The sequence below is a fragment of the Pipistrellus hanaki genome, assembly GCF_964339955.1.
Source record: "Pipistrellus hanaki genome assembly, chromosome: 1".
NCBI lineage: Eukaryota > Metazoa > Chordata > Mammalia > Chiroptera > Vespertilionidae > Pipistrellus > Pipistrellus hanaki.
Window position 1 is genome coordinate 35,496,756 of NC_140503.1, and position 13,085 is coordinate 35,509,840.

The 13,085-nt window shown below is 36.9% G+C and overlaps 1 protein-coding gene and 1 pseudogene across 4 annotated transcripts in view; one reads left to right on the forward strand and one right to left on the reverse strand.

The window, feature by feature from the left end:
* Window positions 1-12,128, forward strand: part of DLGAP5 (DLG associated protein 5) — a 41,405-nt gene extending 29,277 nt beyond the window's left edge. For 2 of the 3 annotated variants that reach the window (XM_084877462.1, XM_084877463.1), the window contains 5 exons: window positions 554-746; window positions 4,399-4,459; window positions 5,557-5,803; window positions 7,143-7,192; window positions 11,751-12,128. In XM_084877462.1, the coding sequence (XP_084733588.1) occupies window positions 554-746; window positions 4,399-4,459; window positions 5,557-5,803; window positions 7,143-7,192; window positions 11,751-11,891 (692 nt within the window). In that variant the 3' untranslated portion in view covers window positions 11,892-12,128. The remainder of the gene's footprint in view (window positions 1-553; window positions 747-4,398; window positions 4,460-5,556; window positions 5,804-7,142; window positions 7,193-11,750) is intronic. The other variant, XM_084877464.1, reaches the window with a different exon arrangement.
* LOC311611792 (E3 ubiquitin-protein ligase RNF212B-like) lies at window positions 759-3,596 on the reverse strand (annotated as a pseudogene). Its single transcript has one exon. The product of its transcript is annotated as an E3 ubiquitin-protein ligase RNF212B-like (transcript).
* Window positions 12,129-13,085: the final 957 nt, after the last annotated feature.

A 13,085-nucleotide genomic window follows, 5' to 3' on the forward strand; every position in this document is an offset into this window, starting at 1 on the left:
TAAAATTCTTCTCACCCATCTACACCTCAGCTTCCAAAATTTTCTGGTTATTGTCTTTTTTTAGTTTCCTTGATTTTGTAGTATTCTGCCTTTTAGTTGATCTCTTCCTGCTGACAATAGTGCAGTGGTTGGCAAGCTCATTAGTCAATAGAGCCAAATATCAACAGTACAACGATTGAAATTTCTTTTGAGAGCTGAAAACCTACTTCTGGGCATGGGCCACGAAGTTTCAATCGCACTGTACGTGTGCACCTGCATGTGGTATTTTGTGGAAGAGCCACATTCAAGGGCCCAAAGAGCCACATGTGGCTCGCAAGCCGCAGTTTGCCTACCACTGCAATAGAAGGATGTCGAGATGAAGCAGAGTGTAATGTGTGTGTTCAATACTGTCTTTAACTGAAGGTCCTGGGCATTTAACTTGAACAAACTTTATTTTACAGGAAAAAGAGAGTACTTGGTAGGGGAATTGGAAGAATTTTCACTGCCTTCCTAGTTATAATGAAAAGTAAATGAAAGAACTTTTGATATTGTGGTGATTTCTCTCATCTTCTAGGACTTTCTATCTCTTCTGAACATCTTTCTCAAAGACTTCGGACACCTACGTCTGTCAGCAAAGCTGTGTCGGGCGGCAGGGCTGATCTGTGCCTTCTAAGCCAAACTGCATCACCAGACAATCCTGGTCCTCAGAGTACCCGAAGGGAATGTGCTGATGAGAAGACTTTGCTTTCAGATATTCCTGAAAACAGGTAGTTCTTTAATATGTTATTAAGAGTTTAATAGATAATGACATTAAATACTATTTCAGATTGTTAACCTGGTAAAATATACAAGACATATTTTTAATTTCACAATGTCCATATTACTTTGAAATAGGGGAAACAAATGAAAGTGACTGTTTTGTTTTGTTTTTAATCCTTACCCGAGGATATTTTTTTCATTGATTTCTAGAGAGATTGGAAGGGGAGGAAAGAAGGTGGGGAGAGAAAGAGAAAGAAAGAGAAACAGACACATCAACATGAGAGAGACTCATGGATGCTTGCCTCTCAGGCAAGCCTGTATGGGGGCTGGGGAACCTGTAACCAAGGTATGTGCCCTTGGCTGGGAATTGAACCCTCTACCCTTGGTCTGTTGGCTGACACTCGAACCACTGAGAAAAATCATCCAGGGCAAAAGTTGTTGTAATTAAATAATTCATGGAGTAACTTTTAGAATTTTTTTTAAAACACATCCTCTTTCTTTTATTATCTATGTATTTTAGTAAGCTGAACATCTTGTCTCCAACTATTATCAGACAGAAAGGAAAATAAACATTTAATAATAACTAGGCATAGAGGAAACGATGGGCAACAGAAAGAAGTATACCAAATTAGGATAGGGAGCAGAATTGGTGCTTGCTAACATTGGCAATGGGAGAATATATTCAAAACTAGAAAGTGAAATGTAGAACTGAAACATGGTTGATGAACATATTACCCTTGTCCCCAAGGATGACAAGAAATGTTCCTCTAGCCTCTGTTTCAAGTTGTAGGAAATAGGAAAATTCGCCAAAACTGATTTGGCTCAGTGGATAGAGCATCGGCCTGTGGACTGAAAGGTCCTAGGTTTGATTCCGGTCAAGGGCATGTACCTTAGTTTTGGGCACATCCCTAGAGGGGGTGTGCAGGAGGCAGCTGATCGATGTTTCTGACTCTGTTGCTCTCTCTTCCTCTCTGTAAGAAATCAATAAAATATATATATTTTTAAAAATGAAAGAAATAAGAGAACTACATGTCTTGTAGGAGAAATGTAAGTTTCCTGAAGCACTAGCCTTACATAAGACCTAACCACTTTTCAAGGAGGTGGTACATCAAGCATGTCAAATTCAAAGGCTAACATGAGCCAGATTAAGTTTATGTGGGCCACAAAAAACCAAAAGCTTCAATTTTCATAGAAACATAGGCTTATTCCTATAGAAATACTCTGAATACAAAGGGCTGAAATAAATAAGTAATCATTAACATAAAATAATAGAACATTAACTTACCAGACACTGAATAACCACAAATTATAAGTGTAACGCAAATAAACCCATTTTTCTTGTTCTCCGAAAGCGAAATATTTCCTGTTGTGCACACCAACAAGTCAGTCCAAGATTAATGACGTGGCAATTGGCTGCTAAAATATTTGCTGCTAGTATTAGTGGAGTGTAATGGTGTGTCTGTGCGTAAGGCACAAAAGGGAAATGAATGCAACATGATTATAGTAATTAGTCATTAGCAAACGTAGTTTGTTATTAATAACTAGAGGCTCAGTGCATAAAATTTGTTCACGGGTAGGGTCCCTAGGCCTGGCCAGTGATTAGGGCCTATCGGGGCCTTCCTTCATTCTGCACTGCCCTCTAGTGGTCAGCACAAGTCATAGCGAGCGATTGAACTCCTGGTCTCTTGGTCAAACTCCTGGGGGGATGATTTGTATTATATATTAGGCTTTCATATGTATATGTTTATGTATATGTATATGTATATACACATGTATATATGTTATGTATAATAGGATATTGTAAAAATTAAATTACAAAACTTTTATTAAAACCTTCTTGCATACTGTTATAATGGCTGAGCTGCAAAAATATTGATTGTGGGCTGCATGTGGCCCATGGGCTGCAAATTTGACATGCTTGGTGTACATGGTAAAGACTGATAGGAAGTACAGAGTGAAAACAGCCAGGGGCACATTTTATAAGGCCATCATGCCTAATGGATATTGGGTGCTACTGTCTGTCCTTCAGCAGTATGTGTAGATCAGACCTTGAAGGTGATCTGTCTGGGAGTCGCCCATGCTTCTCTCCCTGGCTAATCTCATCTGCTTTTGTTGGTAGAGTCTGCAGGGCTGGTCTCTGGAAACCAAGAAGCCTCTCTAGTGGGCTTCTACTTTCCCTCTGATCTGAATTGTTGGGGGTGAGTACTTGTATGTGGCCTGAATCCCTGCTATTTAGGGATGGTCTGAAAGAAAAAATCCCCAGTCCAGAGGAGGCAAATGAAGTTCTGTGAGATAAGCCATGAGTGGAAGCTGGTGAAGGGGTTTCAGTATAAGTCTCTGGGAGTGCTTCTTCCCTGAAGGCCTCTGGCTCCTTGTCCCACGCTGCTAAAGCCAGCCACCCTATAAGAGATAGATGCCACCCTATAAGAGATAGATGCCACCCTATGAGAGATAGATGCCACCCTATGAGAGATAGATGCCACTGAGGAGGACGGACTGATCACGTGACTGCTATGCTGAGAACTGACGGTGTTCGGGAAGTAATACCCACTGGTCGAGGTGTGGTCGGCCTGCTTCTTTGGTACCAACTTGTGATTCCTTCAGGATGGCTAGAAATTTCTTTAGTTCTCTTATTCTCTTTCCTTAAGACAGATAACTCTTTGTTCTGGTCAGTCCTGCATGGCTGCGCCTCCTGCATGGCTGCTTCTAACTTTGTAATTCTGTGTTTATAAAAGTCAGTGAGGAAATCTGTTTGTGTTCTGGAAACTCCACAGCTGAGAGATGTGACTAAAATGCTACAAAGCTGTCTCCACAGGGTCTTTGAAGTATGTCTTCTCCTGAGGTTTCAGATTTTCCGAAAGAGTCAGTCATGGAGCAGGTTTTAGTCTTTGTGGGGACTAAAATATTTTAGATGTTCTAGAAATCTAAGAATTATAAGATACCAATTGATTGTCATTTCTTAAATGCAAGTCAAATTACTTTGTTTGTATGTCCTGTAGTTTATTATCTTGTTCTAAGAAGATCCATATTTTATTTAAGTGATTAGTACAGGTACTCTTTAAAATTTTTTTTGCTTAATTCCAAAAAATAGTCCAGAAAGAAAGTATCTTGCAAATAAATGACTTCTTGCAATGAAGGCAAAGTGAGGTCGAAGACTAGAAAAGTTGAGTATATTAAAAAACACACACACATACAAAAAACCCCACAACTTGCATGAGGTTGAGACAGATATTTTTTAAAAAATTGCAAGTTAAGAACTTCAGTATTATGTATTATGTATTATGTATTCTAAAACTAACAAGTAAATGTAGGCAACTCCAGCTGTACAATAATTGAGTTGTTGCTTTACCCCTTCTCCTTACCCCCCAGAAGTCCGCTTTCTCCTAGCCTTTCTCTAGTGTGTAGCTCTGGATTTGTATGAGGTTCAAAGAGTTGCTGGTGAACTGACCAGCATGAAACAAGCTCATGAGCTTTCTGGGGAAGAATGCTTTTGGTTTATAAGACCATCCTGTAGTAGCTATAGTCCTAAACTAATCTATTTGGATCAGGCCTGATCTTGGACCAGGCGCCATCTTTGACCATAAAGGATAGTCTTAAACACAAAAGCTTGCAATATGCTTGATTATCTGAGTACAATGCTATCTTTTTCTTTTTTTTCAGGAACAGCATGGTAGAAGATGCTCAGTGTCCTAGATTACCGGATTTAATTGAAGTAAACCATGTAAGTCCTGTTCTAGTGTACTAGACAGCCCAGCATGTTACTTACTTACACAGTTACACATAGAAACTCTATAAAAAGCCCCCAGAATTTCCGTTAGAAATCTAAAGTCAAGCCTGGCCGGGGTGTGGCTCAGGTTGTGGGCTTGATCCCCAGTGGAGAGCATATAAGAGGCAGCTGATCAGTGATTCTCTATCATCATTGATGTTTCTATCCCTCTCCCTTCCTTTTTCTGAAATCAATAAAAACATATTCAAAAACTAAAATAAAATCAGTAATGTTAAATGATAGTTCTTGTTTTAGCTTCTTTGAGACCATAGTGACATTTTGTATTTTCCAACTCACATCAGTATTATTTTTGTAAATTATTTTCTTATAGTATAGCCGAATTTGTTTGTTTATGTCTTTATCTGGTTGCTTTTGCAATAGAATAGAGTTGAATAGTTTTTTGTGTTGTTTTGTTTTGTTTTTTATATATATTTTTTTTATTCTTGATCTTTCCCTACCCCTTTTCTCCTAAGACAACAGGTGTCTTCCCTGTTTCTTTTTTTTTTTTTTTTTATAAACTTTTTTTTTTTTAATATTTTATTGATTTTTTACAGAGAGGAAGAGAGAGGGACAGAGAGCTAGAAACATCGATGAGAGGGAATCATCGATCAGCTGCCTCTTGCACACCTCCTACTGGGGATGTGCCCGCAACCAAGGTACATGCCCTTGATCGGAATCAAACCCGGGACTTTTCAGTCCCCAGGCCGACGCTCTATCCACTGAGCCAAATTGGTCTCGGCTAGAGTTGAATAGTTGTGGCAGAGACCCTATGGCTCAAAAAGTCTTAAAATGATTAACTGTTTGGCACTTCACAGAAAATGTTTGCCAGTCTCAAGTGAATACAGATACTTGTTGAGAAACTTTCCTCCAATCATACTGCTGCTATAATATTATCTGGACTCATTATTTAAGGAGAAAATAGTAGGATTTACAGTGTTTGTTAGCCTGTGTTCAGAATGTTGTCCTTCTGTTTTTATTATTTTTAATAGCAAAATGATTTTTTATAGTTGTATCAATGTTTGATAATTAAATATAATCATTTTTATTTCCAGGTTGTAAGTAAGATAAACTTTGAGATGGATTGTTTACCCAGTGAAAGAATGAGCTTGCCTCTACTTGCTGGTGAAGTGGCATGTAATATTAATACTACCAAAACAGAAGAAATTTCAGATGTTGTGGAAGGAATGGAACTAAATTCTTCAATGACAGCACAGGATGTTTTGATGAGTAGCCCTGAAAAAGATATACCATCACAATATAATATCTCAGAGAAAGAAGAGACTAAAATTTTTCAGTCAGGTGAGGTTTTTTTTAATATACTTAATGAGGCTTTGTTAACTAAATGAAATTGCACTAATGCATAGATTATTATAAATACCTCTGGGTACAAGTTTCTAAGAATAAAGGTTGAAAAATTGGACAAAGTCGGTATTTTATGAGAATTAGTTTGTGTTGTAGGGCCCCATTCTTCACCCAAAACCTTCTGAGGTAAACTTGTTAAAAATCAACAGCAGATACTAGTCCGCATTGGACATAAGTAGCATTTTATATTAGACCTAACTTTTTTTTAAAGTATATTTTTATTGATGTCAGAGAGGATGGATGAAGAAGAGAGAGAGAGATAGGAACATCAATGATGAAAGAGAATCATTGATCAGCTGCCTCTTACATGCCTTCCACTGGGGATCGAACCTGCAACCTAGGCATGTGTCCTCACCGGGAATCAAACCATGACCTCCTGGTTCATAGGTAGATGCTCAACCACTGAGCACACTGGCTGGGCTAGACCTAACTTTTTGGGATCCTTCATTATTTATGAAAACTATGAATTAGAAAAATTCCCTGAAGTGTTTTTTAGTTCTCCTTTCAACGCACATACATCCTCAAGCCTTTTTTCAAAATGCCCTATTTCTCTTCCCTAATGTTTTAATTCCTACCTACTTTGTTGTGATTGTTCTGCAGTAGGAAACAGCTCTTGTATTTTTGGTCCTGGGAACATGTCTGTGTAGTATCCACTTTCTCCGCCGCCATTTTTAATCCTGGCTCTTGTATTTTTGTTATAATATATGACAGTTTCACCTACTGTTTCCATCTGCTACTCTGTGGTACTGCCCTGGCTGGGGCCTAAGGCAAAACATCATTACTTTGGTCAGACATTTAATACACTCCAGCTGTGTTCTTCTTCTAGCATTTTTCACCTACCTTTACTATTACAAGCATGAGATTTGTTTATAGAAGACTCTTTAAAATACTAAAATTAAATTTTATTAAGAAAGTCAAACATATTTTTTTTTAAATATGTTTTTACTGATTTTGGAGAGAGGAAGGGGGAGAGAGAAATATCAATAATGAGAGAGAATCATTGATTGACTGCCTCCTGCACATGCCCTACTAGGGATCGGCATGTGCCCTGACCAGGATTCGAACAGTGATCTCCTGGTTCATGGGTCAGTGCTCAGCGATGAACCACACCGGCTGGGCGAAAGTCAAACACATTTTTAAAAACCTTATAACATAAGATAACCTGTATTTTTGTCTTAGCATTTGATAATATGGAACTTTTCATATTTCTCAGTGCTTTATTTCTAACTGCAAGAACATTCTTTAAAAAGTTAAAAAATTCTTTTTTGTTTTTCAGTATTATTTGATAATAAAGGTCTTACTACTGAATGCCATCTTCTTGAGTCAGTAAGTTTTTCAACTTAATTTGCAAAGTGTCTTTATGTATTAGATTTGTTTTATAAAAAGAATAGTACTCACTTTTTAATTTGTGTACAAAGTTTAAAATTTACATCTTTTCATTGTTTTTTTTACTGTGACATCCATTTGTTAATTTTGTCAAAATGGAAACAAAGTTTTCATGTTTATATACTTTAAAATATAGTAATTTTTAGTATTAAACTGAAGATTTATTTTGCCATGTGACTTATGTGTCAAATTTGTTATGACAAATTGAATATTTTAATATCTAGTATGTGACTTGGATTATGACAGGTATATTTCTAAGCGATACAGGAAAAATGTATCTGAACTTGGGGAGATAATGTCTGTGTTACCTTCAGTCATTGGTTATTTTCATCCCAGTGCTTTTAGATAACTGTATTTGGAAGCTATTTTATTTGAAAGCTCCATTGGCTTTACTTTTGGTGATCTCTTGCCTCGAAGTCTAGTTCAGACACTAGCCCTTCTGTGAAGTCTTCCTATAAAACCTCTCATCTCTCCATGTTAATTAATGTATAGGCACAGGTGCATGCAATTGGACACATTTAATTTCTTTAAAAAAGTTATTTATTGTTGAAAGTATTATATGAGTCTCCTTTTCTCCCCTTTGACCTCTCCCAGCCCATTCCAGCCCCCCAGCACAGACCCTCACGCCCCCAGTGTCTGTGTCCATTGGTTATGCTTATATCCATGCACTCAAGTCTTTTGGTTGCTCTCTTAACCCTCCTTCCACCTTCCCCTTCCTTCTTCTGAGGTTTGATGGTCTATTCAATGCTTCTGTGTCTTTGAATCTATTTTTGTTCATCAGTTTATGTTCATTATATTCCACAAATGAGTGAGATATTGTGATACTTATCTTTCTCTAACTGGCTTAGTTTGCTTAGCATAATGCTCTCCAGGTCCATCCATGCTGTTACAAATGGTAAGAGTTCTTTCTTTATTATAGCAGTGTAGTGTTTCATTGTGTAGGTGTGCCACAGTTTTTTTTAATCCACTCACCTGCTGATGGGCTCTTAGGTTGTTTCCAAATCAGATATTGTAAATTGTGCTGCATATATCCTTTCTGATTGGTGTTTCTGATTTCTTGGGATCTATTCCCAGAAATTGGGTTACTGGGTCAAATGAGAGTTCCATTTTTTCATTTTTGAGGAAACTCCACTGTTCTCCACAGTGGCTGCACCAGTCTGCATTCCCACTAGCAGTATACAAGGGTTCCTTTTTCTTCCCATTCTGACAAGTGTGAGGCGGTACTTCATTGTTTGACTTGTATCTCTCGGATTATTAGTGACTTTGAGCATGTTTTCATGTGCCTTTTGGCCTTCTTTATGTCCACTTTTGAAAAGTGTCTATTAGGTCCGTTGCCCATTTTTTTGATCGGGTTATTTATCTTACTTTCGTTAAGTTGTATGAGTTCCCTGTAAATTTTGGAGATTAAAATCTCATCGGAGGTAACATGGCAAATAAATTCTCCCACTCAGAGAGCTCTCTTGTTGTTTTGTTGATGGTTTCTTTTGCTGTGCAGAAGCTTTTTATTTTGATGTAGTCCCATTTGTTTATTTTCTCTTTAGTTTCCATTGTCCTAGGAGATGTATCAGTAAACATAATGCTGCAACATATGTCTGATATTCTGCTGCCTATGGATTCTTCCAAGATTTTTATGGTTTCCCATCTTACATTTAAGTCTTTTATCTATTTTTAGTTTATTTTTGTATGTGGTGTAAGTTGGTGGTGTAGTTTCTTTCTTTTTTCTTCTTCTTTTATTTGCAAGTATTTGACCAATTTTCCCAGCACCATTTACTGAAGAGACTGTCTTTTTTTTAAAATATATTTTATTGATTTATTACAGAGAGGAAGGGAGAGAGAGAGAGAGCTAGAAACGTCTATGAGAGAGAAACATCGACCAGCTGCCTCCTGCACACCCCCCACCGGGGATGTGCCCGCAACCAACGTACATGCCCTTGACCAGACTCGAACCTGGGACCTTTCAGTCCGCAGACCAACGCTCTACCGCTGAGCCAAACTGGTTTCGGCTGAAGAGACTGTCTTAACTCCATTGTATGCTCTTGCTTCATTTGTCAAATATTAATTGAACATAATGTCTTGAGTCAATTTCTGGGTTCTCTGTTCTATTCCATTGGTCTATATGTCTGTTCTTGTGCCAGTACAAGGCAGTTTTGAGAACAGTGGCTTTGTAATGTAAGTTGATATCTGGTATTGTGATTCCTCCAACTTTGTTGTTCTTTCTCAAGATTACTGTCACTATTCGGGGTCTTTTTTTATTCCATATGAATTTTTGGAGAGTTTGTTCTAGATCTGTGAAATATGCCGTTGGTATTTTAATGGGGATTATATTGAATAAATAGATTGCTTTGGGTAGTATGGAAATTTTAATGATGTTGATTCTACCAATCCATGAATATGAACATGTTATATTCTTCCACTTATTTATATCTTCCTCTATCTCTTTTTTCAACATCCTGTAGTTTTCCAAGTACAGGTCTTTTACCTCGTTAGTTATGTTTATTCCTAAGTATCCTAATTTTTTTGTTGCAATGATAAATGGGATTTTTTTTAGTTTATTATTGTTGTATATAATCTCTTCTTAAAAGAATAATATGAATATATTATATTCTTAACTTATTATAATTTCAGGAATCCATTTTCCTTATTGACTATAAATTCCTCTGTAGGCAGAGCTGTCTGATTTATATTCATTGTGACACAAATGAAAAAGTGCTCTATTGCCTACTCAGTGTTTACAACATTGTTTTTCAGCCCTATACCAGAGATTTTTATTTCAATGAACTGTGTAGGTCCTTCCTCAAGTGATTTTACTGGGTAGCCAGGGTTGACAACTCTGGTTTACAGTCTTACCTTGAAATTTTCCAATGCCCACTGCCAAATGGGTCAGGGACCTTAATCAAACAGAACTGAGCAGCCTACCTGAGAAAGAGTTCAAAGTAATTTCATAAAGATGCTCACCAATCTTGCAAGAAGAATTGATTAATTCAATGAGAACTTCTACAAGGAGATAAAAAGTGCCAAAGAGCAAATATAAATGAAATGAAAAATATACTAGAGGGATTCACCGAAGTCCAGATAAAAATTAAGCACAAATCAACAAGCTAAAAGATAAAGCAACGAAACACACCCAGACAGAGCAGTGAAATGAAAAGGAATTTTTAAAAGTAAAGACACTTGCCGAAACCGGTTTGACTCAGCGGTAGAGCATCGGTCTGCGGACTGAAAGGTCCCAGGTTCGATTCCAGACAAGGGCATGTACCTTGGTTGCGGGCACATCCCCAGTGCGGGGTGTGCAAGAGGCAACTGGTCGATGTTTCTCTCTCATCGACATTCCTAGCTCTCTATCTCCCTTCCTCTCTGTAAGAAAAATCAAATATATTTTAAAAATAAATAAAATAAAAGTAAAGACACTTTCAGCAACCCCTGGAACAACATCAAGCAGAATGACATTTACATTGTAAGGGTCCCAAAAAGGGAAGAGAAGATCAGCAAAATCATTTGAAGAAATAATAGCTATAAACATCCTATCTGTGAAAGAAAACATATCCAGGTCCAAGAAGCTTAGAGAATTCCAAATAAGATGAATCCAAAGAGAACCACACCAAGACATATTATAATTAAAATGGCAAAAGTTAAGGGAAAAGAGAGAATCTTGAATGCAGACAGAGAAAAACAACTTATTATGTATAAGGGAATTCAGATGGTTCTGATATATTCATAATATTCAAATTGTTTCAAAATTATACATTATCTTATTGGTAAATCTTAGTACCTTATGCTTCTTTCTCCTTGTGAATTCTTTTCTACTTTCATAAATATTAGAAATTATATTTAAATTTTTTATATGTTCATCTGTTTATTTTACACCAAAATATTTAGACCAGCCTTAGCTGGTTTTGCTCAGTGGATAGAGCATTGGCCTGTGGACTGAAGGGTCCTGGGTTGGATTCCAGTCAGGGGCACATACCTCGGTTGCAGGCTCGATCCCCATCCATGGTTAGGCTGGAGTCTGGCTGTGTGCAGTAGTCAAGTGATTGATGTGTCTCACATGAATGTTTTTCTCTCTGTCTCTCTCTCTCTCTCTTTTCCCCTCTCTTTAAAAAAATCAATGGAAAAATATCCTCGGATAAGGGTTAACAAAAAGTATAAAAATAGGCCTTCAAGTAAAAGGCCCATTAAGTGCTGTTATATGGTTAGAGTAGGTTTGTGAAATCTGCCTATGATGTAAGATATGGCCTCAATTGTATTCATCATGCAGATGCTACTGAAGTGCATTTGCATATTACTAATCACCCTTTTAGGCATGTATTGTTAATATACCTTTTCAATGAAAAACTATTTGAAGTTAAATCTGAAAAGTTGCACAATCATTGTGTTATTAATTTATTGTTATGTGGAAATGTTATTTATGTTATTAATTTACTATTAGCTTGCAATGTTGAAGTCAGTTGGTGAAACTCTTAATGGTTCCTTAAGTGACTTCTCTGAATTTATTCTCTAGACGGACCTAAACTGCAGTAATCCATTTACTCCTGTGGAGAGGAGACATCGAGAACATGCCAGACACATCTCCTTTGGTGGTAACCTGATTACCTTTTCACCGCTAAGGGCCCTCAGAGGGGAACAACTGGAAGAACTTTGAATGTGAAAATAATTCCAAACATTTTCCTTCTTATTATCAATGCTGTGGGGTATATTCTTAGAATACCAAAAGGTTGAAGACTGTACTTTTGTTCACTTCTACTCAACCCATTTATATGGTGTCATGTAATATTTTAATACTCAGTGTTCATCCAAGTGTGTTTTACATATGATACTGTTTCTAAGGGAAGTGGGGATATTTTTTACAACAGCCATGCAGAATAAAAGATGTACCATGCCTTGCCTCTCTTCTTTAAGATGTATAAGCTTAAAGCTAACAACACTTGCTCGGCTTATGAGTAAGCTTCAACTTAATGAAAATATAATACTAAACTTTGACAGAAATATTTGTATCCTTTCATACTTTATTTTTAGTTTGAACTTTAAATTTGTCAACAACTTTAAAGCTTTGCATATTGATTTTAACAGACTGTAATTGAACAATTCAAGTAAGACAGGCAAAACAAAGTAGTATATATATATAAAAGTTAGAGTTTTCTAAGGGCTCAAGAATGAATATGTAAAAGATATTGGTGCAAAGTAACCCAAGACTTAGAATCTATGGTGGTAAGTTTGATAAGGTGTACTAGTGAATCATTTAGAAAGTTTTTGCTGCTATATAATAATAAAATGAACTCAAACTGGCTTAGCAATAAGGAAATATATTTCGTAAGTTGTCAGGGTGATTGTAGGTACTTTATAATTAACCTGTTAACCAAGCGGGACCTATAAATACGTCAAACGTAAACAATATCGGGAATGGGTAGGACGTATTCATACGTCCTTGAAATGTATGTTGCGCCCCGAGAGGGACGGTATATATTTTTTGTAATCTTTTTTAAAAAAATATTTTATTGATTTTTTACAGAGAGGAAGGAAAGGGGAGGGATAGAGAGTTAGAAATATCGATGAGATGAGAGAGAAACATTGATCAGCTGCCTTTTGCACACCCCCCACTGGGGATGTGCCGGCAACCAATGTACATGCCCTTGACCGGAATCGAACCCGGGACCTTTAGGTCCGAAGGCCAATGCTCTATCCACTGAGCCAAACCGGTTTCGGCTATTTTTTGTAATCTTTATCATTGTTTGTAAAATTTATAATTTTTTAATTCAACGTGTCCATTTTTTTTTTTGTCGGTATTCTTTTCTATTTTTTTTGTTATTTTGTATTTTCCTTTGTGCTTTATATATAT